The following is a 26,950-nucleotide window of genomic DNA, read 5'->3' as shown; positions in this document are numbered from 1 at the left end:
TTTTCTTTCTTTCTTTTCTTTCTTTCTTTCTTTCTTTCTTTTTCTTTTCTTTCTTTCTTTCTTCTTTCTTTCTTTTCTTTCTTTCTTTTTCTTTCTTTTCTTTCTTTTTTCTTTTCTTTTCTTTCTACACTTCCAAAGCACGCATTGTGCTAGTGGGCGTGGGAGAGGCCCGGTGACCTGGGCAAGGCGGGCAGGCACCCCGGGAGCGCTGCAGGTCTAGGCCACGTTGCTTTCGGCCGTGGACAGCGCATTTCCGGAGCCGCTGCTGCGCTGGGCCACGAGCTGGGGAAACCGAGGCAGGTGCGCACGGCTGTCGGCCTCGCGTGCTACGGAGGGGCACGAGCCCTAAGGGACCCCGGCGCCCGCGCTGCAGGCCCGGCGGCTCCCCGACTCGGCCGCCGCCCCCCAGCAGCCTCCCCCGGGGCCCCGAGGTCGCCGCCCCCGCCCGCCGGGCTCCGAGCCGCCCCTTCCCCACGCCGCCGCCTCGTTGCCAGGGCAACCCTCTTCTGCCCGGCAACTTCGCCGCCTCGCCGCTATAGGCTTAGCACACGCAGCGTGCGCCTGACGTCACGGCGCGGCGCCGCCGGATCCGGGCACCGCGCGGAGCGTCCTGCCCCCGAGCGCCGGCGGCCGCGGCCGGGAGTCGGGGGGCGCGTCTGGGAGCGGGCGCCGGGGTCGGGGTCCCGGCCGGCGCGGCGGCAGGTGTGCGGTCGCCGCGGGCGAGAGGCGCGGTAGGAACGGGGCCCGGGCCGGGGGCGGGCGTTCCGCGGGGCCGGCTTCCGGGACGCCTCGTTGCTAAGGCCGCCGCGCCGGTTGCCAAGGCGCTGAGCGCATCCGCCTCAGCTGGGGTCCGGCTTGGGCGGGAGGAGCCCGCTGGGGCCCCGGTGGGAAACGGCCTGCGCCTCGCCTCGCCCCGCCCCAACCCCGCCCCAACCCCGCCCCAACCCCGCCCCGCCTCCTCCCTGCCCCCGCGTGTCTCGCCCCGCCCCCCTCCACCCTCGGCCCCGCCTCCGCTCCAGCCCCGCCCCCTCCACTCCAGCCCCGCCCCGCGCGTCTCGCCCCGCCCCCCACTCCACCCCCGCCCCGCCCCCCAACTCCAGCCCCGCCCCTCCACTCCACTCCAGCCCCGCCCCGCCCCCTCCACTCCAGCCCCGCCCCCTCCACTCCAGCCCCGCCCCCTCCGCCCCAGCCCCGCCCCTCCACTCCAGCCCCGCCCCGCCCCCTCCACTCCAGCCCCGCCCCTCCACTCCAGCCCCGCCCCCTCCGCCCCAGCCCCGCCCCTCCACTCCAGCCCCGCCCCGCCCCCTCCACTCCAGCCCCGCCCCTCCACTCCAGCCCCGCCCCCTCCGCCCCAGCCCCGCCCCTCCACTCCAGCCCCGCCCCCGCCCCCTCCACTCCAGCCCCGCCCCCTCCGCCCCAGCCCCGCCCCTCCACTCCAGCCCCGCCCCCACTCCAGCCCCGCCCCCTCCGCCCCAGCCCCGCCCCTCCACTCCAGCCCCGCCCCCGCCCCCTCCGCCCCAGCCCCGCCCCTCCACTCCAGCCCCGCCCCCACTCCAGCCCCGCCCCCGCGCGCCCTCCGCCTCCTGAACCCCCCCCCCCAGCGGCCGGGAGTGTTGGGGGGACGGGGTGGGGGGCGGCGGGGCGCTGACAGCGGGGCTGGGCCCCCGAGGGTCCCCGGGGCCGGACCCGGGCTGCTCTAGCCTCGTGCCCGCCACGCTTGGGACTTTGTAGGCGGCTCTTTAAAAGGGTTTCATGCGTCTCTTTCTGAGAGGCAGGGGGGCCAGGCGGAGGGAGGGGCAGGCGCCCGCGGGAGCCCGACGCGGGACTCGATCCCGGGACCCGGGTCACGCTCTCGGCCCAGGGCAGTGCCCCCGCCGAGCCCCGGGCCGCGCCCAGCTCAGTGAACAGCCGCCGGGACAGAGGGGACCGTGCGCCCAGGCTCAGGCCCGCAGCCAGAGGGGCGGGGGGGGGGGGGGGGGGGAGGGGAGGGGGTGGGGGAGGGAGGGGAGGGGGTGGGGGAGGGAGGCCGCGGGTGCAGCAGCCCCTGCAGGTGCTCGACCCCGCCCCGCCCCAGCAGCCCCTCGGCGGTCCTTGCGTCCTTCTGTGCCCGCAGGGGAGCCGGCTGCGAGCTGGCTGCGGAGGACCCGAGGCCTCCACCCCTCCGGCCTGGACGGAGCGGCCTGACCCGGCAGCCCCCATGGACGGGTGGTTCTTCTTCCTTCTTCTTTCTTCCTCCTCCTCTTCTTTCTTCTTCCTCCTCCTCCTTCCTCCTCCTCCTTCCTCTTCCTCCTCCTCCTCCTTCTTCCTCCTCCTCTTCCTCCTCCTCTTCTTTTTTCTTCCTCCTTTCTTCCTCCTCCTCCTTTTCTTTCTTCTTCCTCCTCCTCCTCTTTTTTCTTCCTTTCTTCTTCCTCCTCCTCTTGTTTCTTCTTCCTCCTCCTCTTGTTTCTTCTTCATCCTCCTCTTCCTCCTCCTCTTGTTTCTTCTTCCTCCTCCTCTTGTTTCTTCTTCCTCCTCCTCTTCTTTCTTCTTCCTCCTCCTCCTCCCTCCTCCTCCTCCTCCTTCCTCCTCCTCCTCCTTCCTCCTCCTCCTCCTTCTTCCTCCTCCTCCTCCTTCCTCCCCCTCCTCCTTCTTCCTCCTCCTCCTCCTTCTTCTTCTCCTTCTTCCTCCTCCTCCTTCTTCTTCCTCCTCCTTCTTCCTCCTCCTCCTCCTTCTTCTTCTCCTTCCTCCTCCTCCTCCTTCTTCTTCCTCCTCCTTCTTCCTCCTCCTCCTCCTTCTTCTTCTCCTTCTTCCTCCTCCTCCTTCTTCTTCCTCCTCCTTCTTTCTTCTTCTTCCCTCCTCCTCCTCCTTTCTTCTTCTTCCTCCTCCTTCTTCTTCCCTCCTCCTTCCTCCTCCTTCCTCCCCCTTCTCCCTCCCCTTCTCCCTCCCCCTTCTTCTTCTTTTTCTTTCTTTTTTTAAGATCCCCCTGTCTGTGTAGAGAGCGAGTGCAGGCACCCACCGGGGAGGGGCGAGCGGGTCCCAAGCAGGGTCTGCCCCGAGCGGGAGCCACGTCTGCAGGGGCCGCCTGGACAGGGACCTCCGGAGTGGGAGGCCTGACGGGGGCCCAGGCGCCCAGGGCTGTCACGTCGGGGACCCGGGCCTCAGCTTGTCGGGGCGCGGGGCGCCTGGTCTGACTCGCAGGAGACGGTGTTGGGGCCGCGGGCTTGGTGTCATTGCTGGGACTCCCCGGGCGCATCACCGTGAAACTGCCCCGATGCCGAACCCCCAGGCCCGGCGTTGTGGCCCACGTGTCTGAGTCTTTCAGATGAGGAGTTCCCGGGGCTCTTTGACCGCCCCCAAAGCCTAACGCAGCCCCTTCCTGCTGGTACCCTCAGGAACGACTTTTTCACCGAAAGGAAGATAGAAATCTGTTGTTCCCAACTAAAACTCTGGTGGATTTGGTAGGTAGTGTCGGAAAATGTGCCTGGCGGTGAGATGTGCCCAGCCCCGCTCTCCGTGCGGGTCGGCTCTGTGTGCCTCTGCTCAGCTGTGACAGTTATTACGATGTAGGACCAGGGGTCCCGGGATCGAGTCCCGCCTCGGGCTCCCTGCGTGCGGCCGCTTCTCCCTCTGCCTGGGTCTCTGCCCCCCCACCATCTCTCCGTGTCTCTCATGCATAAATAAATAAAACTTTAAAAAAAAAGGTAAAGAATAAAAATAAAATTTACGATCACAAGAAACATGAATGTATTAATCTTCATCAACATTAAGGGTAGTTACTGTGGTTACCCCCAATTACAGAGTTGAAGAAGCAGAGACACAGGTTTATTTAAACAGAAGCTTAGATCATACGATTCCCGTCAGGGCCTTCTCCAAAAGAAACCTGTCAGGACAGCGAATACTTGCTGAATATCCACTAAGGTGCCGTGTCAGATCGATGGTTCAAACCCTGCCTTACCTTATCTGAGACTATTTACGTGACACATTCAATGAGACTTTGATTACCGTAATTCTGGAAAATGCCTCGGGAATGAATGTGAAGTGTGATAGTAGGAGGTAAGTCATCTGCTGGTTGTAGGATGAAAAATTAAGTGAGTATATTAATCAAATCAAGAAAATTGAAATTTAAAATCGTTCTGTGTATGAAACAGTCTTACATTCAAGTTATCCCTACGGGGCACTTTGAGATGGTCACATCATGTTTGTGATACTTTGGGGCTGAATTATGGGGAGTTTTGCCCTTGTGAAGATGTCTAATTTGCCAAGTAGATTAAAATGATCTCATGAGGAATTGCTTGAAAAAGCATCAGTGTTTTATTCTGAAGGAGGGAGAACTAAGGAATTGAGAGTCTGTCCTCAAATATCTGAAAAACTGTCATTTGGAAGTGGGAGAAGACCTCACCCGTGTTGCCTTAAAGGAAGACCTTACGGTGTAGTTGGGGGGTGGTTTACATATTTAGGGACAACACCGAGGGCTTACGGTGGGAGGGTTCCCAGGCAGAGACGGAAGTTCAGAAGGAGGTGGTCCTGGGGGGCGCAGTGGGCTAAGCGCCTGCCTCGGCCTCAGGTCACGATCTCAGGGTCCTGGGGTCCAGCCGCACCTGGGGTGGCTTAGGCTCCCGGCTCAGCAGGGAGTCTGCTTCTCCCTCTGCCCCTTCCCTCTACTCATGTGCCTGCTCGCTCTCTCCCAAATAGATAAAATCTTTTTAGAAAACGTTTAGAAGTAGTGTGTTTGACTGACAGTCATGACTTGAACTAGAGTCCTCCCATCAGAGGAGAAGAGGGCAGCGTGGAAGAGGGAACCACCAGTGGTGGTTGAGCGATTTGATAAAGCCCCTTATCTACTCCTCAGTAACAGCCTTTATAGGCTTGTGTTTTTCTCCCCTTTTAACAGGGCTGGAAATCAAGACTTAGGGAGTTTAAATAATCTGCCTAAATTCTGGAACCTGGTAATCGGTAGAGGTGAGGATACAGACCCAGATCTGAGCCACCAGCTCCTTCTACCACGTTGATGCCATCGGTAGGGTTGAGTGTAGGAGGTGAAGGGAAAGAAGACCAGAAAGTTGCTGGTACCTTGAATTAACAAGGGGCCCGTGACTTCACTGTGATAACCTCAGTTTTGGTTATGTTCAGTGTAAGGAGCTTGTGTGCACTGAGTAGGAGAGTTTGTTATGTCACTTGAAAGCTCGGGTGTGACACGCAGATGTCAGCATTTGGAACTGCGGAAACAGAGAGGCCAGAGAAGATGGAGATGCTGGGGGATGTGCCTGCCGCTTTCTCCTGGAGATCTAGTCCATGTTTTCTGAGTATAGCTAGAGGTTTGCAACTAAGTTTCTAAAAGCATATTTTGACAGTATGAATGGGGAAAAAAAGTCTGTATTTTCACACATCTTATTTTCTTACAGATTGTTTTCCATTTCCATTTGGTCTTTCCAGTATTTTGTTCCATGCCATACTTTTTGGTGTATCTTTTATGGTATTTTCTCCTCTGTTCTGTTTTGGTCCTACGTTGTTGATGAATCCCTCATTCCCCAAATTCTGAAATCAAGTTTCATTGGACCGCAGGAGTAACAGGGAAGCAATGCAGAAACCAGAGTGCCCTGGAGGCGTACAGTTGAGAAACAGAAAGGCAGGTACAGAACACTGCTTTTTAGACGAAGAGGTGAATTTTGTTAATGACACGTTGTTATATAGATGGGTAAGAGTGAGCTTTGTTTCTTTCACCTCTTTTTTGTTCATCTTCTGTGTTTTCCAGCTAACGGTGATCAAAGGACATCATCAAGTGTACATAGGACCACAGTTCAACAAAGCAGCTCCTCATCATCAACCAGTTCTCCAGAGACTGCGAGAAAGCTTCATCCTCGACCAAGTGATAAACTTAACCCTAAGACAATTAACCCGGTAGGTACAAAAGACGTTCCTGACTCAGATTTTTCAGAGTAACAGGCATTTAGCACACTATTGAACCATTCTGAGCACTGTCTCAGGTTTGTGATTTTTTTTTTGGTGATGGGGAGGGGTTACGTTAAGGCTGGTAGGGCATATGGTAATCATGATGAAGAATGGAAATAATGATAGTGTGGAAATGAGCAGGTGTAGAGAAGAACCAGTTATGGCATATCCTATCCCATTCGTGGATGAGTATACTAGAGTATAAAATAAACTGCACACCAGCTTTATTTTTTATTTACTATAGTTCGATTACTTCCTCATATCTACGAGTAAGCTTGTGTTCAGTTGACATAGGATGGATTACATGCTTCCATAGTTGCATAAACGTCTCTGACCATTTTGCTATGATCTATAATTTAGCTCCCTCAGAAATCCCAACTACAGTACTGGCCTCGTTTTGCCTTCGGCCAGCAATTTAATCAAATTTAATGAATATGAGATTTATGCTCATTAAAGTGAATAATTGTAAGTGTGTAGATCAGTGAATTATCCAAAAAGTGAGTACACCTGTGCTACAATGCCAGGTGGTGTCTGCCCAGCCTTGCACGGAGTAAGATGACCGTGGTTTCAGCCTTTACAGGGGATTAGAGCGTGGCTGAGACACTGGCTTTGATGGCCCGTGGAATACAGCAAGGATACAGTGCACTGGCCAAGGGCAGAAGGCGGTTGTCCGACTTTACAAATGAAAAAGAGCGTAAACATATGTGTTCCTCTCCTTCTTTCTGCACAGTGTCAAGTTGGACTCCTGGAGAGTAGCCTGCTCTCTCCTTGTTCTAGCTTCTTTTCCCCATGTTTGGTAGAGAGAACTCATGGGTGACGCTTGAATTTTATTCCTCTCTTTGAAGAAGAACTTTTTAAAATAGTGCCCTAAGTGGCCCTAATCTTAAATTTTGTTAAGAATGAAGGAAAGTTTTGGGAAATAATGATTTGACCTGAGAATCGAGTGTATTAGATAAAACCATGTCCAGGATCTGTTAAAGCTACCAATCCAAAGTAGGGCAGCTAGAAGTCAGGCTAGAGGTCCGCACTGGAGCAAAAGGGAGTTAGGGCTGGGTAAGCAGCATTGAGGCGATACCTAGGTGCTGGGAACATTCAGGCTTTCCACAGCCGCGTGCTCTGACACCACTGTTTGTCTTGGAGAATCCGCTGGTCTATACACCTACAATTTATGCACTTGAATGTGTGTGCATTTTGAGTATTTCATTTGAATCAAAAGTCTAAAAAATTTTTTTAACTCAATATAGTGAGGTATATTTAATAATGCAGATGATTTTAGAGTTGAAACATGGTCTGTGATGACATTGTTAAAAATTGAAGGGACAACAGTTTTTTCATGGTAAAGGAATTTTGGTAAAATTTGGTCAAAATCCATAAAATGAACCCATTGGTAGAAAAAAGAAAACTTTTTATAATATGGGACCTGGAAGATGAAACTATTATTATTTCTAAAATGAGTTAAAAAGAAAGGAATTGCTTAGAATTTCAATCAAAAAAATCAGAAATTTTGCCTTGGGGTGCCTGGGTGACTCGGTCGATTGAGTGTCTGCCCTCTGCTCAGGTCATGATCCCAGGGTCCTGGGATGAAGCCCCACATCAGGCTCCCTGCTCCGTGGGCGGCCTGCTTCTCCCTTTCCCTCTGCCTGTTGCTCCCCCTGGTTGTGCTCTCTCGGTCTCTCCCTCTGTCAAATAAATGAGTGAAATCTTTAAAAAATAAAAGAAGAAATTTTGTCTTGGTGAGTGTTTTGGAAATTTAGAGATTATTTACATGACCTGTAGGTCCAGAAGGTAAGATCATTTGCTAATAGGTGCTAGAACTAAAAGTGTGTGTAGCCCTAAGTTGTCTTAATTTTTCTCCCACTGCAAAAACATTTTTTTCTTTTTTAAAATATTTTTTTAAAATTTTTATTTATTTATGATAGTCACAGAGAGATAGAGAGAGGCAGAGACACAGGCAGAGGGAGAAGCAGGCTCCATGCACCGGGAGCCCGACGTGGGATTCAATCCCGGGTCTCCAGGATCGCGCCCTGGGCCAAAGGCAGGCGCCAAACCGCTGCGCCACCCAGGGATCCCAAAAACATTTTTTCATGTATCCTCATGTGATACGATTACTTGAAAACAGTTTTTAAGACACACTTTTCTTCTTTTTTTTTTTTTAATTTTATTTATTTATTCTCGAGAGACAGAGAGAGAGAGAGAGAGAGAGAGGCAGAGACACAGGCAGAGGGAGAAGCAGGCTCCATGCAGGGAGCCCAATGCAGGACTCGATCCCAGGTCTCCAGGATCACGCCCTGGGCCGAAGGCAGTCACTAAACTGCTGGGCCACCTGGGCTGCCCTAAAACACACTTTTGTAAGTAGGAATTATAATTAGATGAATGATACATTACTATTTCTGTGAATTATGCAGAATACGGATTGAAGTTTGTAAATGAATCTCTTACTATAATACTGTACACTAATGAAACTTCATCTATGAGTTTTAACTTCAAGCATATGTGTTTTTCTAGAGGAAAAAAGGCTAATTATAAACTTATACCCTTAAATATATTCTTTAATTGCTGCATGTGATTTTATGTATTTATTTATTTTTAAAAGATTTTATTTATTTATCCATGAGAGACACAGAGAGAGAAGCAGAGACACAGGCAGAGGGAGAAGCAGGCTCCATGCAGGGAGCCCAATGCGGGTCTAGATCCCAGGTCTCCAGGATCACACCCTGAGCCGAGGGCAGATGCTCAACCGCTGAGCCACCCATGCGTCTCCTGCATCTGATTTTAAAATAGTTTTTAGCTGGTTATATCTTTAAAATAGGTTAGTAAGTTTGTATTTTCTAATTTAGATACCTATATTTCAATTGATTATGTTCAAAGTACCATGTGATAAAATACTTACTATTTGTGCCTAAATTCTCTGTCTTTGATCAACTGTTTTGAAATTATGCATGCTAGGATTGTTTAACTATTGTGATCGATCGATCATCTCTTACATGGACTTCGGGAATACAGAGTTAACTTATTCTTAAGATAATACATAGACAGACTGAAAGTTGTGAAGTCATATATGTGAGCAGACACATCCAGGCATGTGTTTGCGAGAGCCTTGCTCTTTCTTCAGTTTTATCAGCCCTGCCCATCTAAAGCCTTTTTCTTGTATAGAAGCATAAAAGCAGACTGGAGAAGTTACAGGTCCTCTGGCTCTCCGGACTTCCATATTTGACTGGAGGACCAGTGGGAGACGTGCTGGAGGCTGCAAACAAATCTGCTTTCCCTGCACTGAACTGCTCTTCTCCTTGTACCCCTCACCTTGACAGGTCACACTGGTGGAGGGTAGAAAGATGTATTACCTTTATTATATTTATTTGTGATGTTCATACTTAATAATATTTATCTATATTATATTTACTATCTGTGTGATTCCAGCTGCCCTCGAGCCTTCCGAAACGAGTTAGGAGTAAAAAAGAAATCCACCACGTGTGGTTGTGGTTCCAGTACTGAGAGGACTGATAATTTCTTCTGTTTTGTCGCTGAGTAGAGTGGTGCACTTGACACCAGCGTCACGGGATGAAAGTCAGGATGTCCGTTTGCCTCTGACCTCAGCAGGATTAAATTTGATTAGGTGTCATTCCCAAGTGGAGGTGATAGTGTATTTATCGTATTTGTGTCATTTTTTATTTCCAGTTTGGTGAACAGTCACGAGCTCCTTCTGCGTTTGCAGCCATTTACTCTAAAGGAGGTATTCCTTGCAGGTAAAAATCAATACAGGTTATAACTGACCATATTATTCAAAATAATTGAGTAAATCAATAACAGTATTTAGTGTAAGTGTATTAAAAATTTTATTTACTAGAGAAGTTGGAATTAAGGTGACTTCCTAACTCTGGGAAACGAACAAGGGGTGGTGGAAAGGGGGGTGGGGACTGAGGGGGGCATTTGACAGAATGAGCACTGGGTGTTATGCTATATGTTGGCAAACTGAACTCCAATAAAAAATATTAAAAAGAAATAAAAAATATATTAAAAAAAAGAAATTAAGGTGACTTGATAGATCGTGGGACATTGTTGAAGAAGATCATTTTAATTCCAAAATAGAATTACCAATAGATCTATAACTTAAGAAATTGAATGAACCAATTTCTAAAACATTATAAGCCTTCACGGCCTTGGGCAAATTGCAAATAAATAGTTCTTTTTTTTTAAGATTTATTTATTTATGATAGACATAGAGAGAGAGAGAGAGAGAGAGAGGCAGAGACACAGGCAGAGGGAGAAGCAGGCTCCATGCCGGAAGCCCGACGTGGGACTCGATCCCCGGACTCCAGGATCAGGCCCTGGGCCAAAGGCAGGCGCTAAACCGCTGAGCCACCCAGGGATCCCAATAGTCCTATTTTGTTTGTAAACTGCATGTTGATGATTTAATGAAACTTTCATTTTTTTAAAAAATTTTTTAAGCTTTATTTACTTATTCATGACAGCAGAGAGAGAGAGAGAGAGAGGCAGAGACACAGGCAGAGGGAGAAGCAGGCTCCATGCAGGGAGCCCGACGTGGGACTCCATCCTGGGACTCCAGGATCACGCCCTGGGCTGAAGGTGGCGCCAAACCACTGGGCCACCCAGGGATCCCTCAAAAATTATATTTATTGAAATGATATTTCTTAATAAGTATATATGACTTTTTTTGCTCCCTTTTGATAGAATTCTTGGCATCTTTCCAGGTAGACATCAGAACTGTTTTAAAGAAAACAATATAATTTCTAATGGAGTGATACCATTTCAATTTCACTACCAAGAAACATTTATTTCTTCTAATACATCCAGTTTTAGTCTGTTCTAGATGATAGAAAATGTCATTTTCACTGTCGAAAGAATAATCACAACATTCTTTCTGTTGTTCTAAAATTCAAGAAATGGGGGCACCTGGGTGGCTCAGGTGGTTAAGTGTCTGCTTTTGGCTCAGGTCAGGATCCCAGGGTCCTGGGATGGAGCCCCATGTTGGGCTCCCTGCTCAGCGGGAAGTCTGCTTCCCTGTCTGCTGTGGCCTCTGCCCTTCCTTCTACTCTCTGTCTCTCTCAAGTGAATAAATGAAATCTTTAAAAAATAAAATAAAATTCAAGAAATGTAGTCTTTAATGGTACCTGCAGATTTGGAGGGATAAACTCAATGATTCTTCATTTTATTGTGTCTATTTTTTATTTGTATTCTGAGTTGAAACTGTATTTCAAGGTTCTCATACTCCCCTTCCCACTCCAAGCAATTATGGTTGCTAAAATAGTAAAAATGTCACTGAGGCCTCTTGCTGTGAAGAAAATAATGCTAAAGAAAGTGTCAAGAAGTTGAGAATGTTATAAAATGGTGAAGAAACATTTGAGGGCGATGGATAAGTTCACTCTCTTGATTATGATGATGGTTCATGGATGGATTCACAAATCCAAACTTTTATCAAATTCTGTACTTTATAACCATGTACAGTTTTTTGAATGTTGGGTTTTTTTAAAAAATATTTTATTTATTTACTTGAAAGAGAGCACAAGTGGCAGAGGTGGAAGGAGGGGCGAAGCAGACTCCCGGGCTGAGCAGGGAGCCTGACAAGGGACTGGATCCCACCCAGGACCCTGGGATGACGACTTGGGCCGAAGGGAGACACTTGACTGACTGAGCCACCCCCCATCCCAATTCCTCTGCACCCCACCCCCCAACCCAACAAAACAAAACAGAAAGCAGCAGCAGCGACCCTAACTGAAGGAGCTCCCACTTTGTAAGCTTGCATGGGCTACTTAACCTCCTGCCCTCAGCTTTCTTCTGTTGAGCAGGGCTAAAATCTGGCTTGTCTGCAGATCATTAGGGTTAAGTGTTCTATATCTGAAATAATGTTCCATGCACAACAAGTTACTGTTTCTCGTTATCACCTTCCGTTGTTTGCACATCTGTAGGTTATCTGTTTTGTTATAATTATGACTGAAACATGTCAAGTGTGGCGTTTGTATTAAGACTCAGCAGCATGCCTGAGCCCCGAAACTGTAGGCTTCACAAATGTGGAGTTTAGTTTTACCATCAAACAATTTTGCTGAAAGAGTAGGAGTTTGTGGGATTATAGATGTTGCTGCATAAGATGCCTTCGTAGCATCATTTCCAGCTGTGGTGTTCCTACATGTTACAGAATAGTTCTAACATGGTTATGTTCTAGAAAGAGTATGGATATGTTAGATCATTACTGCTTAGCATCTAATGACATTGTCCACGTTAACGTTCACTGATGTTCATTATTTTAGGTTGGTCCACGGTTCAGTGAAACACAGATTGCAGTGGGAATGTCCTCCCGAAAACCTTCCATTTGATCCTCTTCTTATTACTCTAGCTGAGGTAGGTATATATCCCATTTCTCCTGCGTGTTTATGGGGAAAAAAAGCTTTTTTAAATTTTTAAAATTGTTTATGGAAAAAAAGCTTTTTTAAATTGTATTAAATGTTATTTTGTAATGCGTCAGTAAATCTTACTCTTACTTTTGAAATAAGAGCCAAGCAATAGTCATTAAAATACCACATTCCCTTAGAAACTAATTATGGTCAGTATATGTTTATTAGAAACTGATTAATCAGGTTTACACGCAAGTTAGTGTGTACGGGGATTTGTACATAAGCGGATGAAATATTCGTACTTAATTCCAAAGACAGAAGTACTCAGAATCGTAGAGAACTAATCCTATCCGGAGAGCGTCAGCGGTTTGACTTAAAGTACATGAGCTGGCGGAGAGTGGTTGATCTCTCTCCACACAAGCAGTCATGTCTACGTGAAGGTGATGTGTTTCTCAGGGAACTTGGTATTAAAAACTTAAAATGTATCAGTGTTTCATCAGTTATTTTAAAACTTATGTGTATGTTAGCAAATCATTTTTTAGATGACTCAGTGCTATAGTGACGGCTTTGGAAACAGGCTCCAGCTAACCAAAAGGTGAGGGGGGTGCTTTAATTTGGGGAGTCCTTAAGGGAGTCTATGTTTAGTCCAGATCCCATAAAGTCAGTTCTTTAATTATTTTCCAACCACCAGTGCCTTCATTTCTGTGTCAGGTAGATTGTTAGCCTTCTCCTCTACTCTTTTAATAATGGGTAGGTACGCACGGAGCCTCCACGGTGGAAATCCCTTCACGACTTGACTTGATTCCTCATCTCTGAAATGAGCGGGATAGGGGCACTCTTCAGACGATAGCAGCTGTGGGCCCAAGTGGTGCCTCTGTGGCTGGCAGCATGGCTTTCAAAGGCATCCAGGAAAGGAAGGGTTTGATCACTATTTGGAAGCAGGTAGTTTGATCTAAAGGGTAAATTGGTTGAAAATTAGTATTTTTAGGCATGATTTTGCAGCCATTTATACTTGATCACAGACAGTAATGAGTCCCAACTGCTATTGCTTTTTTTGTTGTATGTTTTTTAAAAAAAGCCAGATGGACCTTTCATCTTGACTCAAAGTGGTGAGTTAAATCATAAAAGAGTACTATCTAGTAGCTTCTGATGCACGTGGGGTGAAAGACTGCAACAATACACGTTTTTTCATATTTTTCTCTCATGTTCCAAAGTTTAAAGTGACGTTTAAATTCTTACAGTGGTTTTCGAACATGGGAAAAGATATTATTAAAATACCTTAATATAAAAAAAACCCTTTATATAAAATATGTAATATGAAGGAAGTATAGTATTTTAGAAACTAGTTAAACCAGTTGTAAAATCACCATAAAGGTAGGAGGTCCAATAATTATGCATTCATAAAGTGGTGATTATAAAACAGCACTTTAGATTGATTCATGGATTTCAAGCAATATTCAGGGGTACACACAAAATTTTTTTAGTATCCTTGTGAGGGTTTCTTTTTATTTCTTTTTATTTACCTTTGGTCTCCTTCCCTCCTTCCTTCCTTTCTCTTTCTTCTTTATTTCCTTTATTTTTCCTTGCTTTTCTTTTCCTTTTTCCTGTTCCTTTAATTTTTAAAATATTTTTCTTCCTTGCTGTGGGTAGAAATTCTTCCTGTCTCATATATGTCCTTTGTTCCACATTTTCTGGGTTTAATTAAAATGGTAATTACTGAAATTACAAATTATGGTTAGGAAAACCATAATAAAACTTGATTTTCATTTAGACTAGTGAAGATCCAGTTTTGTTCTTAGCGTAACCAGGTGTGTAGTAAGTCAGTCAGTCTTGTTTGTTTATTTGTTGGTTTTGTCTCTGGCAGGGTTTGAGAGAGACTAGACACCCATACACCTTTGTGTCGAAGGAGGGTTTCAGAGAATTACTGTTGGTGCAAGGAGCTGCTGAGAAAGCTGTACCTTTGCTTCCGAGACTGATTCCTGTGCTAAAGGCAGCTCTGGTATCCTCTATTCCTTTGGGCTTTCTGTGGTACATTTAGAATATTTTATGTCTTTTTTTCTTCCAAATTATTTGCAAATTGGTCCATTACCCGTGATTTTGATGTGCGTGCAAAATTAGGCCATGGTTATTCAGGGACAGATGATTACTTATTTGAAGACTCCTTTAGAGGATATACGAAAGGTGAAAGGGGACATTTTGAGTAATTAGAGAAAGTAATAAAACCTCACATGAGTCTTGCCGCATGCTGTGATATAGTTTAATTAGTGTTTCGGTCAAGCCGGAGATCTGTTTTTTTGATTCTCAATGGTCCGGTGTTAGAGGTGGATTCTGGGTTTAGTTGCTCATCTTCTGACTTTGAATGTACATTCTTACTTTTTTTTCTGGTTGACCTTCTTATCTCTCCTTTCCTCCTCTTTCTTTTCCTGTCCCTACACCCCCGGCCACCTGACCCTCCAGGTCCACCTGGATGATGAAGTGTTTGCAAGAGGACTGAATGCTCTCGTGCAGCTTAGCGTCGTTGTTGGTCCTTCTCTAAATGACCATCTGAAACATCTGCTTACAAGTGTAAGTGCTGAAAAGATGAGAGTGGCTGTCCCCTCTGTATCTCATCATGATTTAGTGGCTTCAAATTAATCACTAACTGATTCAGAAATCTTAAAAAAAAAAAATGCCCTCATTCTTTAAAAAACTACAGGTCCGACCAAGTAGTCCATAAAATATTTTACAAAGGTGCAGTGCAGTGTTCTCTTTAATTTTCCTACATGAGCAGGAGGGTTGCGATAAAAAGCAAGCAGAAGTTGAATGGACGAAAATTAATAACCAGTACGATGGTTTGTGCCAATGTTGATTGGCCGTGAATGATAAGGACGGCTTATACAGCCACAGCTGTGTTTTTCATTTTTTTTTTCCTTTTAAGTTTTTTAGTGAGTCTGTAAATAGTATTCAGGATGAGACTTTTCCCTGTTATGAGTAGTTTAATCCTTGGGACAAATACACACTGAGATCCTGGACAGTTCAGGAGGACCTCAAGACCACCCTTGGGTTGCTAGAAAGGCTCGTTAAACTCAGAAAAACTGTTATTTAGTGTTTCAGTTTATCGCAGTGCGAGTATACCAGGTAAAATCAGCGAGGGAAGGATGTGCACAGAGCAGGGCCCAGGAGGGACCAGGTGTGGAGCATCTAGTTGTCCTCCCTCCCAGTGGAGCTGTGTGGACGGTGCTTGCTTTTTCCCACAGTGACATGTGGCAACACACATGGAGTATTGCCATCCTGAGAAACTCACCTCAGCATGGTGTCCAGGGTCACGTTGGGGGGTCTCCCATGCAAGCATGACTGCCTGCTTGCGTGGTTGACCTTTGTCTCCAGCCTCTCCAGAGGTTGAGCTGACATCCTGTGGCCCAAGCCCCCCCACCCCACCACCGAGGAAACAAAGATACTCTTACTTGGCAGGTCATAGCGAGGGCTTAGGGGTTTCCATCCAGGAGCCAGGGACAAGGGCCAATCCTTTTAGGCAAAGTTAATCCTTTACTGCACACACTGATAAAGAATTAAAGTCCTTGCTGGAATAGCCCATGGCTGGCATTTCTGTGTGTGTCCTCTGTAGTTCAGAGCTGAGGCATGTATTTTGATCCTAGTTCTACTATTTTTTCTGGACACATCCCTCTGAGAGATTCTAGAACTGTATTTTTCACTTCTAGCTCCGCAGAGAGACGGTACATGCCAGGAACCTATGGCTCAGCCTATAGAAAGTGGGGATGGTAGTGAATGTCTCAGGATTACTGTGCTCAGGTTAGGTTAGGAAAGGTGGGAGATGAATTCCCACCAGCACCAGGTGTTTGATGGGAGAAGACACAGTGAGAATAGACTCAAACCTTAATATGTGGAGGCCTCAGGAGAGAAGGACGAGAACCCCAGCAGGTATTTGCTTATGACCTTTAGGTCAGCAGGTTGTACCTGATTAACCGCAGGAATCTCAGCCTAATATATAAAATGACTCATTCTGGATTGATTGCTCCAGTGAGACAGGCAGCATTTTAACACATCTGTTGCTCTCTGCCCTCTCGCTGTGGGCCACGTTTATGCTGTGGGCACAGGGACTGTAATGCTGAACAAAGGCCAGATATGCCCTCTGCCCTGGTGGAGATTGGCTTTTGTTTTTTGGAGAAATAAGTAGCAAGGACATCCGCTGAGAAAGTTGGAATGAGGTGAAGGGGTTGTGATAGAGAAAAGGAATCACGCTGGGCTCCATGCTGAGCAGGGGCCAGCACCTTTGCTTCCTAAGTAGCCTCTCAGTCCCACCCACCGTGGCAGAAAGAAAAGGCCAGGTTAAACCAAACTATGCACTTTTGCTTGTTTGAGTTCTTCTGGGTCGGTAGCCTTATTTGGTCACTCACATTCCTCCCCAGAACCCCGGACTGAGTGAGGGAGGCCTCTCCCCTTCCTGGAGTGTCAGCACCTCGGGAAGGTCTGGATACCACACTGGCCTTCACCTGCCGGTGGTTTTCCCTAGAGGAGGGAAACTGGGGATTAAATCTTGGTCTGTTAGCCGCGCACCACCAGGCACCCCCGAGGACCCGCTGAGGGCTGCGCCCCCTTACCTCACTTTACCCCCGTTAGCCGGAAAGGCTCCGTTTTCGTTTACATATGTTTTGTTTATGGACCTCTGCCTTAGATGTTCTTTGAAGAAAGGGTTCTCTCCTCTAGAAAAAGAATTTCAAAACCAGTTACAGAGCCCATAAAGGACTCATTTATTCCTACACAAATGAAGTCAAGTCCTTGCTTAGCTTCCACTCAGACTTCCCACTGTCCCTGGGACAGTGGTCCTTAAACTTTAAAGAGGAAATAAATCACCTGGGAATCCTGATAAAAATGCAGAACCTGGGCCTTTGCCCTGAGATTCTGGTTAAGTCAGTCTGGGTGGGACCCCAAAATCTGTACTTTTTGTATGAGTGGATCAGGGGATTCTGGAGGTGGTGCTTCGTGGACCTGCCCCTAAGCCACTGCTCCCGGGTAATGTGGTCTGCAGAAAGCAAGCCAAAGATCTGATTTTGCAAGGGGTACTTTGTCTTTTTTCTTTTTTCCCAAGTCGGTTCCATGCCCGGTGTGGAGCCCCATGTTGGGGCCTGAACTCATGAGAGGTCTTGAGGTCAAGACCTGAGCTGAGATCAAGAGTCGACGCCCTACTGGCCAAGCCCCCAGGTGCCCCAGGAGGCACTTTTCTTGTCCATCCCCAGGGCTGATAAAGTCTGTCTGTCCTCTCACTTAGAGTTGCTTCTCTCACATTTTTATCTTGCTGGGACTCTTCTGACCCTCCCCCATCTTCACGGACATGACTGAAAGGCCTTCTACTCGGTGCTCAGTGGTGGGAAGCACTCCTGGGTTTCTTCCATCTGTGCGAAGAGGAAGAACCAGAAACCAGCTCTAGGACAGGCCCTTAGAAGTATTTGATCGATGACTAATTCTTGCCTGGGCTTCATTGGTATTTCCAGAAAGTGGAGCCATGAGCCAGTCCTGCCGCGGGCTCATATGTTTAGGTCTTAGGGTGAGTTGAGTAATGCAGACATTTGGTGGGGGGGACGCTATCCTAGGTTGTGCCTGAGGGTCTGAACTGCTGTTTTTCCCTCTTTGTTCCTGTGATTTTATCCCCCCTCCCCTTGTGCTCTCCCTTTGCAGAGTTCCCCTGTCGGTCTGAAGCCCATTCAGGCTGGGCCAGGGACAGGTGGTCTTGTGGTTTGGAGTCGGAATGGCCGGTCACTGTGGCCACTGTTACTGCGTCATTCCTGTGAACACTCTCTCCTTTTCATCTCTTCCCTTTTTCACACTTTAGGACACACCTGTGTTTTCAGAGCCTTAGCTTTCCATCATGGTCCTCCAAATGCTCTCGGAAAATACAAATTGGAGAAATACGCAGTTTCATAGAAAACTTATCCTGGATACCATACTCTAGCAGGTTTTACAGGATCGCTATCATTTGAAATAACGTGAACTCTTTCTTTTAACAAGTACAGTGCTATCTATTATGCATAAATTTCCACAAGCTATTTTCTAAAAGAAGCCTTGGAATCTAAACAAATGGTGTTTGGATAGGTCGATACAGCAAGGACTCAGTGGTTCTATTTCTTGTTAGCAAACCCTTCTGTGAGGTTTTCCTTATGCCTGCGTGAATATCCCTGCTCTTCAAACCATTTCATCCTCCCAATCTTCCTTTACAAGCTTTCCAAGAGACTAAGGGATAAGAAATTCAAAGAGCCAATCACCAGTGCATTACAGAAGCTGGAGCAGCATGGCGGAAGCGTAAGTAAAACATCATTCCTTAAGCCACATTTTCTTTACTTGCACTCTACAAAGTGGACTGTGTAACACGTATTATTTCGGCCACAAGTAATCCTGTGGAGTTGAGGTGATTTTGCTATGAGAGCTCAGAGTTTCTGTCTCGCGTAGGTCACACGGTGTTGAAGCGTTGGGGTTCAGACCGGACTGTGTAGACGCTGGCCCGGGATACCTCTCTGTGCTTCCTGTGTGGTACTCCGTGTTGTGCAGCGTTACAGGTGTTTCCTTTATTTTGGGTGGTTTTTTTTTTTAGACCATTAGAAAGTTCAGAAAACGGAAGGATTAACATAGAGAGCTCATTGAAGAAAGCACTCTTTTTTTTCTTTCATTTGCCATCTTTTCTGTCTAAAAAATATATAATTTTGTCATAGTCACGGATTGAAATAATGAGATTTCCAGATGGCTTCACTACCATGTCGGAAGCGCCACGTGCCCTGGAACGCGTGTAGGCACATACACGAGGATGAATCAGGTTATTGTGACTTGCAAAAATGTGCAAGAGTGGGAGGGGATCCCATTATTACCTGTGTGGTGTCAAATAACCTAGGTTAATTGAATTTTCATTGTTTAGAGGAGGGAGCCCTCAGGACCCTGAGTGCAAGGGAGCCCTCTTACTGCCACTCACTCTCATTAGTTCCGAATCCTGCTAATAAATTAAAATTTTGAAGTTACGTATTGTTTACTTCTTCAGACTTTTTCTCTTGTTCTTCTAATGTCTTCCATGATACTTTAATAATAATATTTGATCAGAGGTTTTCTTCGGCCTGCTGTTAATATAACAGCTGATCTTACTTTCTGGTGGCCTAATGACCGTTACGCTTGCTTTTGGTACTTGCAATCCTCATGAGGTAAACGATGCCCCCTGCTTCCCTACTAAACACTTAAATGTCTGCATAGAGGTGGGTCATTAGGAGAGTCTTCTCAGTATTGCAGCTTATCATTTCTTGGGGGCTTGTGTGTCCCACAGGGATGGAAACACTCCACTTCTGGGGAGACAGGAAAGTCGGCTCCAGGCTCGGACGCCCTGTTTTACAACTGATTGGTTTACTACCGGCCTTAAGCATCAGTTTACTCTTACCTTGATTTAACTTTCATCCTAAGTCGCAGGCATGTCTGTCTTGGGAAGGGTACACACTCGAACACACCCCAATCTTGATTGAGCCCATGGGAAGTCAGGAACTCAGCTGAGTGCTTTTTATTTTGTTTGTTTGTTTGTTTTATTAAAAGATTTATTTACTTGAGACAGAGAGCATGACCGGTGGGGCGACGCAGGGGGAGAGGGAGAAGCAGATGCCCTGCTAGGCCGGGAGCCCCACCCACAGGGGCTCTATCCCAGGACCCTGAGAACATGACCTGCACCCAAAGCAGATGCTTAACCAGCTGAGCCATCCAGGTGCCCCTCAGTTGAGTATTTTTAGACGTTAAACTCATCGAATCCCCACTGCAGCCCTCAGGGGTAGATTGTGTTGTTATCCCCCTTTAAAGATCCAGAAACTGATGCTTAGAAAAATGTAGCCCCAGTTTTAATGGGGAAGTGCCTGGCAGAAACGGACTCAAATACTGGGGATCTGGTTCCTAACCACTTCTGTAGTTAAACGTATTTTTAAAAGAGTAGGAGACAACCTATACTTTACTGAACTCAGAAAAAAGTTTCACTTCTCATTCCATCTTGTGTTCTCGTTCCATTTTGTTGGTTTTGAGTTTTGGATACTCTTTAAGGCATGCTCCTCTAGATGTACCTATCGGGGGGCCCTACAGCATACTAATGAAGCTAATTTTTTTTCTTTTGACAGGGCAGCCTTATCATCATCAAATCTAAAATTCCAACGTATTGCTCCATATGCTGTTGAAGAAGGGAGCCCACAAAATGTTGTCAGCCCCCGTGACAGGTGCTCAGTGCCGACCATGAGTACCTTTGGAACCTTTTCGGATTCACTTCAGTTTATTCTTTTGTTAATCACAGCCACCACTCATTATTTACGAGACTAAGAGGAGTATACACAGTTCCACTGAATCATAGTAAAAGTTATTCATCAACAACAAAACAAGAGTGGCCGATGATGGAAAGCTGTTAAAAATGTTTTATAATGGTACAATTTTGCAGGGTTGGTTTTTCATATTTTTACAGTTTGGTGCGAACAACCATTATTGGGTTTATAATAGAAGTGATTGTATGTATTTTCTAATGCCTTTTATTTATAATATTACCTTTCACAATTTGTAGCTGTGTGCTTATTTTTAGACATTTTGTCATTTCTTGGGTTTTATGTTTATCAAGGCTACGGAAATGTAAAGTAGTGGACAAACATTTGTGAATTCACTGTTAATTATTGTCTGTAAATATGTATTTTATGATATAGAATACTTGGAGAAACTTCATACCAGAGTATTCTAGTTTAAGAAATTTTTCTGAATGTGTAAATTCTCTTGTAAGTATGTTATTTATTACAACTCATTAAAACTACCTAAACTTTAGGTGTTTGTTAATTATATTTAAGTAAATGTTATTTTTGTATCCCATAGTCTGAAAATACTGAAGATACTCATTTCATGAAGATATTCCACAATTAAAATCTTAAAACTCTTAAACGTAGCCAGTGATTTTGTTATGTCTGCTTATGTTTAACAATGAACTCAACGAAAAAAGCTTTTAAAACCTACTTGACAGGCATAGTTCTCAGTGTGATGTTTTAGAAGCTGACCCTGGATCATTCTACAAGAGAAAGGAATAGAGTGAGAATGAGAAAACAGGAATAAGACTTTCCGTCCTGAGGGCAAGAAGGGAGACCACAGGGACTCCCACTGTGAGTGGCCCCACCAAGTCCAAAGCAGACATATTTTGGGAGGGATGGAGGTTGGGGGTCACTCTCTTGTATGGGGGCACTCATTATGTCTCAGCGCCATTGAAGAATCCCTTCTCACCCCACCCCTCAAGTACGCAGTTCTCATTTCAGATACAGTCTCGCAGCTGGAATTTAAAAGAGTACAAGTAATTACTGAAGAGTTATAATTGCAGAAATGCCCGTTTGTCCCTCGGAGCGCTTGTCCCTCTTGGCCCTGCTGTCTGGGATATTCCTTTCTTAGGTCTCTACTCACCCGTCACATCCTTGGATCGTGTCAGCTGAGACCTACACCTGCCCACGGGCTTTGCTCTTACTCCTTTTGGTTGTTCTTAGCACCACCCTAAGACAAAGACGTGTACAACCCGACAGTGCCATTACACGAAAATTTTTAGTCTAGTACTTATATGAACTTTGTTGGAATAAATACCTATAACATAGACAGTAGAGTTATAAACATTTTATTTGCTTTTATTTTTTCTTTTCGAAATACAAAATGTGCACATTGAGTTTACACAAACACGCGATGGCAAATTTCAGTGTACATGTATTGTACTACTCTTAATTTCTACACTGGTGATAGCAGGGCAGCTTTCAACATCCTATCTCTACACCAGAATAGATACCTGATTTATTGTTGCAAAGACAGTTGCAGATTTTCTCCTACTGTAGCCTCTTGGCCTTCATGATGTTTCTGCAAAACAGGGAAGCTGTGTGTATATCCCTAGTAATGATGTTGGGGCAGCTTTACAATGTGGGCATAAGATCACTGAAAAGAATCTGAATTACTGGAGTTTTATGATAAGCAAAATGACACTACAGTCCAGATGAATTGCTTAGCATTTATTTTCATTTTCAGTGAAGTTTTGGTGTGGTAGTTGTTGATACAACGGACCCACTGATGGTTTCAAACTCAATTCTGCTTGTTCCTCGTTCCCTGTAGGCGTTGGGGGAGTCCAGGTGTCTTTGTCCCTGAATGGGGTGTAAGAGAAAGGTACCCTGGGGAGTCAAGAGAAAGGGGATGGCATAGGCCTTCAGTGCTGTTAGGAACTACTTGTTATTCACTATGACCGTGTGCTAGAGGGCAGCTATCGTGACCCTTTGCATATGCCTATTAACATCCTTGCTTAGTTCCACACCTTCTTGGACTTCCGCTTAATGACACAAATAGAAGACAGTCAACCAGTAGGATTGGACAGATCCAAAATTATATTCGTCACATAGGCCTTGGCAATAATATGTGTTATGAAAAATTAAGAAATGCTTATTAAATAAGCTTTATTCGGCATATGCTGACATCCGGTGATGAACTAATTTGTTTCATGTTAGAAAAAAAGGCCAGGTAAATGAATGTCTTTAACAGAAGGCAGCAAATCCATAGAAACGGGGACTGTGTGTGTGTTTCTCAATTATTGTAATCTTGTTTTGTTTACTTAGTGTGTAAATGGAATCACAGCATACAAACGTGAAAATTAATTTCTGGAAATTAAATGCAGATGCCAATATTTTAGAAAACCATTTAAAATCCTGGGGCTGAACACATAGAGTTGAGTAGCAAAAAACACTGACATTTTAAAATCACTGATAATGTGAAAGCTCAATAATCCCATGGCTAAAGGATCAATAAAACTATATGCCAGGTTCTATTACTTTTGAATAGTCACGGGGTATGAAATGACTTAGAACATCCCATGAACTCAGTGGCATTATGAAAAGGATGCAAATTTGTAACCGGAAAACTCAAATCTTTCGGGGATTGCTTTATATTAAAACAAAGCCTGTTTGCATAATACGCCTCAGTGTAAAGCTGAGCAATCTATGCTAAAAGTGGTAGCTCCAACTTTAAGTGTGGTAGAGTAGTTCACATTTGTCTGATTGAAGACGCGTTTGACGAGTTAGATCACATTTTCAAAGAGCTGCATGGAGCGCATTATGTTTTCATCCTGTGAGGGAGACACAGTAGAGTTAAGTGCATCTGCCAGGGAAAGACCCTATTTTGCCTCTAAGTACTGCCCCCCCACCTCCCCACCCCCACCCCCACCACTTATGCCAAAAGCTCAGATACTTGCGTGTTTGCAAATCCAAATATCATTCTACCCATTTTCTACATGGATCACTATGGAGAGCCCATTGTACATCTTGTCGAGTCTGCAGGCTTTAAATATTTCATTTGAATCTTACTCGGTGTTAATAGAGACTATTTCCCGAGTCAGAATGCCAGAACGGAAACCAGAGGCCCGGGCGCGAAGGGTAAGTAAGGGCCAAAGAAAAGTGAGCAAATGCAAATTTTGCCCTTCCAGGTGGATCACAGGCCGGAGCACAGTCTTGTCCATGTAGAAGGAAACGGGGTTTGGGTGTGATCTAAGGGCCAACTTCATTCAGGATCAGAGGTTGGGGCCTAGGAGACGCGTCCATAGTCATTTCATCATCTCACTTCTCGTTTTGGGTCTGTTAGTGCTGAATCTGTATGGCTTTCAGAAGACTTTAAAAATGAACGGTCTCTCAGTGCCAGAGAAGGAATTGTTTGGGAGCGACCTTTGGCCCAAGGGTCCCAAGGGAGGATGCCAAGGGCAAGCAATGTTAATTAATTGAATTATAAGGGACCCTCGGCTGTGTTCGGTTTAGCATATTCCTAAGAAACAAGGGGACAGACCGGGTACTATAGGGGCGTTTGGGCATTGTGACTGGCCCTTGGTGAGCCGGTGATCGTAATGGTAAATGGGAGCTGAACTTGTGCTGACTTCCAGGCCTAGAAGCCAAGCACCAGCATCAGCAGGTTGAAGTCACCGGGTTAATCTCTCCAGGAGCGCGGCGTTGAAATAGAAGTTGAGACACCAACGGGGGCCAAGAAAGGGAAAGTCTGTCAATTTGAAAATGAAGAGAAAACCTCAAGTATCAACAAACCTCATCGTCTCTATATTTATTTCCAACTATTTATTCTTAAATGTGGCTCTACCCTTGCATCAAGTCAAATAATATCAGGTGAGCTCAAACTGGTCTCCCACCAGATAATGAGGGAACCACTTGGATTTCTCCATCGAATTGTTCTGCTCTTTATTTTTTTATTAACTGGAGACCATTACCGGTTCATCCAAAGAGCCACTGCTGGCGCACATACGTTAAAGCAATTGTGTTTCCATCAGAAATCGGATGCAGGCGTGGCCTGTGACGTCTGCTTGGCTGTACTGTAATTCTGAATCTATGGAGATAATGTGTCACCTGCTAAGTCTGGGCAGAGAACAGTTCAAATCTCACATATGTTTTGCCCGAGTGAAGGATGCTGTCTGAAGGATTGGGGAAACAAACGCGCGGCCTATGTGTCGCGTTCGTACGTTCAGGGCTTTCCACGCAGCTCTCCTCGGGGCAGGCACCCTATAAAGCAATGTTAATTAATTGAATTATAAACCGATGCTTGTTTTCAGAGTCGTGGGCTCCTCTCAGCTTGTGCAAGTGGAAGCTTGGGTCAGCCCCATGTCTCGCTCCGTCCCCGCTGGCGAGCTGACTCGACCGCGTCTGGCTGTGGTAAAAGCAGAACGGGGGGGGGGGGGGGGGTCTTTACTGCCGTCACTTACCTTTTGGCAACTTTCAATGAACTCATCTATGGTCACAACTCCATCTTTATTTTTGTCCATTTTCTGTTGGGGAAGAAAAGACCAAAAACATTTCACTCAGACCTGGCCCTTGGCATCCTCCCTTGGGACCCTCGCAGCTGAAGCTGATGAAAAGTCCACCCGCCTGTTTTACAGGGAGGAACTGCTCGAGAGCACGAGCTAGTCCTCCCTTCGTGACAAGGATCCTAACGCCAACTGCCGTCGGGCTGTTCCCTCCCAGCAGAACGTGACCGACATCCAGGACCGCTGCCCTCGCTACAACCTGGCCCCCCAGCTACGCTAGCTCAGGCACTTTGCAGACACTTTCAGGTCTTGGTTTTCTCACCTGTAAATCGAGGCTAAAGAGGATTCATAACCATAAGGATGCTTGTGAGAATTTATTGAAAACAAACCTAAAAGCAAGTGAAACATGGCAATTCTCTAGTGTGCTCTCTAGGATATAGTGAATGTTCAAAAAGTGTAGTTATCAGTATCCTAATAAATTCAAAACCAAAATTACTAAATTCATGGGATGGTTAATATTCTATTGCTCTGTCCCTCTCAGTAAAAGTTTTTTTTTTTTTTCTTTTTTTCTTTTGCATTCTTCTGAATTATCATGACACTGGATAGAAATTTACTCTCTTTCACTCCCGCTCTGATTCCTCTACCTGCTTTCCTACCTGGAAAAATGTTTCGACGTGCTGTCTGGGAGCATCTTCCTTGAGGACAGGATAGGTGCATTTCCCCATCATATCGTATATTGCTTTCATTATATCCAGCATTTCCTGAAAAGTAAAAGGCACTCACGTGAGGCTCCATGCACGTTATGAAGAAACCACTCTGACGGATCATTCCTACTTAATTCCAGTTTTTTTCTTTTTTTTATTCAGTAAGTGCCTTTTGGTTGTCCCAGAAGAAAAGCCAGCAGTTTTGTGCCTTCAAGGCAGCAGGATCATCATGTGAGAATTAATTCTGATCTTGGCTTCAAAATGAAGTAAATTCCCACATATCCAAGATGATAGGAAAGGAATGTTCCGGCTTAATGTTTGGATTTCCTTAGACTTCCTCCTATAGACTATCTTTGTTTTATGAAGTCATTCTATATCTTATGTGTTTATTATGAATTTCCTATTATTGAGAACGAGCTCCATATCATGAGCATTATACTAAAACTAACTGATTAGTTTCAAAGCTTATTAGGATTTTCATTGTTTTTTCCTACTCTGAGTTCTTTAAATGAAGAAATTACACATGACGTTAGTCAAAATAGTATGACTCTGGGGAATCTCTTGAAATCTCATTAGTTTTTTAATCGAAATCTAGTATGTGATTGTCATTTTCAATCTTAGTAAAAATAATATCTGTAATTACTCATTTAGATCGATTCACATTTGTTTCCTTCTTATGGAAATTTCCATATAAAAGCCTAAATGGTGTTGATAATACAGGCGTAATATGCATTTACTTTTGAGAGTATTCTGTTAGTAATGATAAAGTAGTTTATAGTTTATGAATCATAGGATAAAACATTTTAAGATGTTTGAGTCTCGAGAAGAATTCATGAAACGTATTATGTGTAAGACCAGCATGCTTGTGTTAAACATTGAGATCGAAAGGGATGGAAGGGCCAAGAGGTACCTAATATTCCCGAGATATCTTCATACTACACGTTTACCGTATTACTGTGCATCAGATATAAGAGGCACTAACTATTCAAGATGCGCTTCATGAGGTCTGACCTCAGCCACCACCCACTGGTGAGGACTAATCTTGCCCCATGTGTCTTCTGCTCAAAAAACACAAAGCCTGTGGCCTTTGACCGGGTTAATTGTCACACTATACCTGTTTCCGGGTGCACTTGTCCCTATGTCTCCAAGCAAGGTCAGGCCATTGGCCCCCAGGGTACCTTTTGTTT

General features: G+C 45.6%; 2 protein-coding genes across 23 annotated transcripts in view; one reads left to right on the top strand and one right to left on the bottom strand.

Annotated features, from left to right (window-relative positions):
* The first annotated feature begins 575 nt into the window (after window positions 1-575).
* PACRGL (parkin coregulated like) lies at window positions 576-21,194 on the top strand. Of its 12 annotated transcripts, XR_003234783.2 has the most exons (11): window positions 2,025-4,032; window positions 5,542-5,609; window positions 5,732-5,877; window positions 9,604-9,671; window positions 12,192-12,282; window positions 14,140-14,274; window positions 14,733-14,840; window positions 18,489-18,569; window positions 18,717-18,823; window positions 18,977-19,077; window positions 20,399-21,194. XR_003234783.2 is itself a non-coding variant. In XM_072737996.1 (9 exons), the coding sequence occupies exons 2-9, from the start codon at window positions 4,007-4,009 to the stop codon at window positions 18,633-18,635; spliced, it is 789 nt and encodes a 262-aa protein (XP_072594097.1). In that variant the 5' UTR covers window positions 589-731; window positions 3,778-4,006; the 3' UTR covers window positions 18,636-18,710. The 12 variants fall into 12 exon arrangements, 9 of the variants coding, with proteins under 9 accessions (XP_072594100.1, XP_072594102.1, XP_072594097.1 ...); XR_011997235.1 differs by lacking the exons at window positions 2,025-4,032; window positions 18,977-19,077 and adding an exon at window positions 576-731; XR_003234782.2 differs by lacking the exon at window positions 18,977-19,077.
* A 696-nt stretch (window positions 21,195-21,890) lies between these two features.
* The window catches only part of KCNIP4 (potassium voltage-gated channel interacting protein 4), a 1,121,260-nt gene continuing 1,116,200 nt past the window's right edge, over window positions 21,891-26,950 (bottom strand). For all 11 annotated transcript variants that reach the window (XM_072737988.1, XM_072737992.1, XM_072737989.1 and 8 more), the window contains 3 exons: window positions 25,716-25,820; window positions 25,018-25,080; window positions 21,891-23,388 (listed from right to left, as the gene is read on the bottom strand). In XM_072737988.1, the coding sequence (XP_072594089.1) occupies window positions 23,341-23,388; window positions 25,018-25,080; window positions 25,716-25,820 (216 nt within the window). In that variant the 3' untranslated portion in view covers window positions 21,891-23,340. The remainder of the gene's footprint in view (window positions 23,389-25,017; window positions 25,081-25,715; window positions 25,821-26,950) is intronic.

The sequence above is a fragment of the Vulpes vulpes genome, chromosome 14 (assembly GCF_048418805.1).
Source record: "Vulpes vulpes isolate BD-2025 chromosome 14, VulVul3, whole genome shotgun sequence".
In the NCBI taxonomy this organism is placed as follows: domain Eukaryota; kingdom Metazoa; phylum Chordata; class Mammalia; order Carnivora; family Canidae; genus Vulpes; species Vulpes vulpes.
The sequence above is the reverse complement of the archived record's forward strand: the minus strand, read 5'-3'. Positions and strand labels throughout refer to the sequence as shown.

Coding starts and splice junctions, on each gene's coding strand:
- PACRGL (XM_072737996.1), top strand. CDS start 4,007: ATGAATGTGAAGTGTGATAGTAGGAG. Junction 5,610..5,731: donor GTTGAGAAACAGAAAGGCAG/GTACAGAACACT, acceptor TGTGTTTTCCAG/CTAACGGTGATCAAAGGACA. Junction 5,878..9,603: donor ACCCTAAGACAATTAACCCG/GTAGGTACAAAA, acceptor TTTTATTTCCAG/TTTGGTGAACAGTCACGAGC.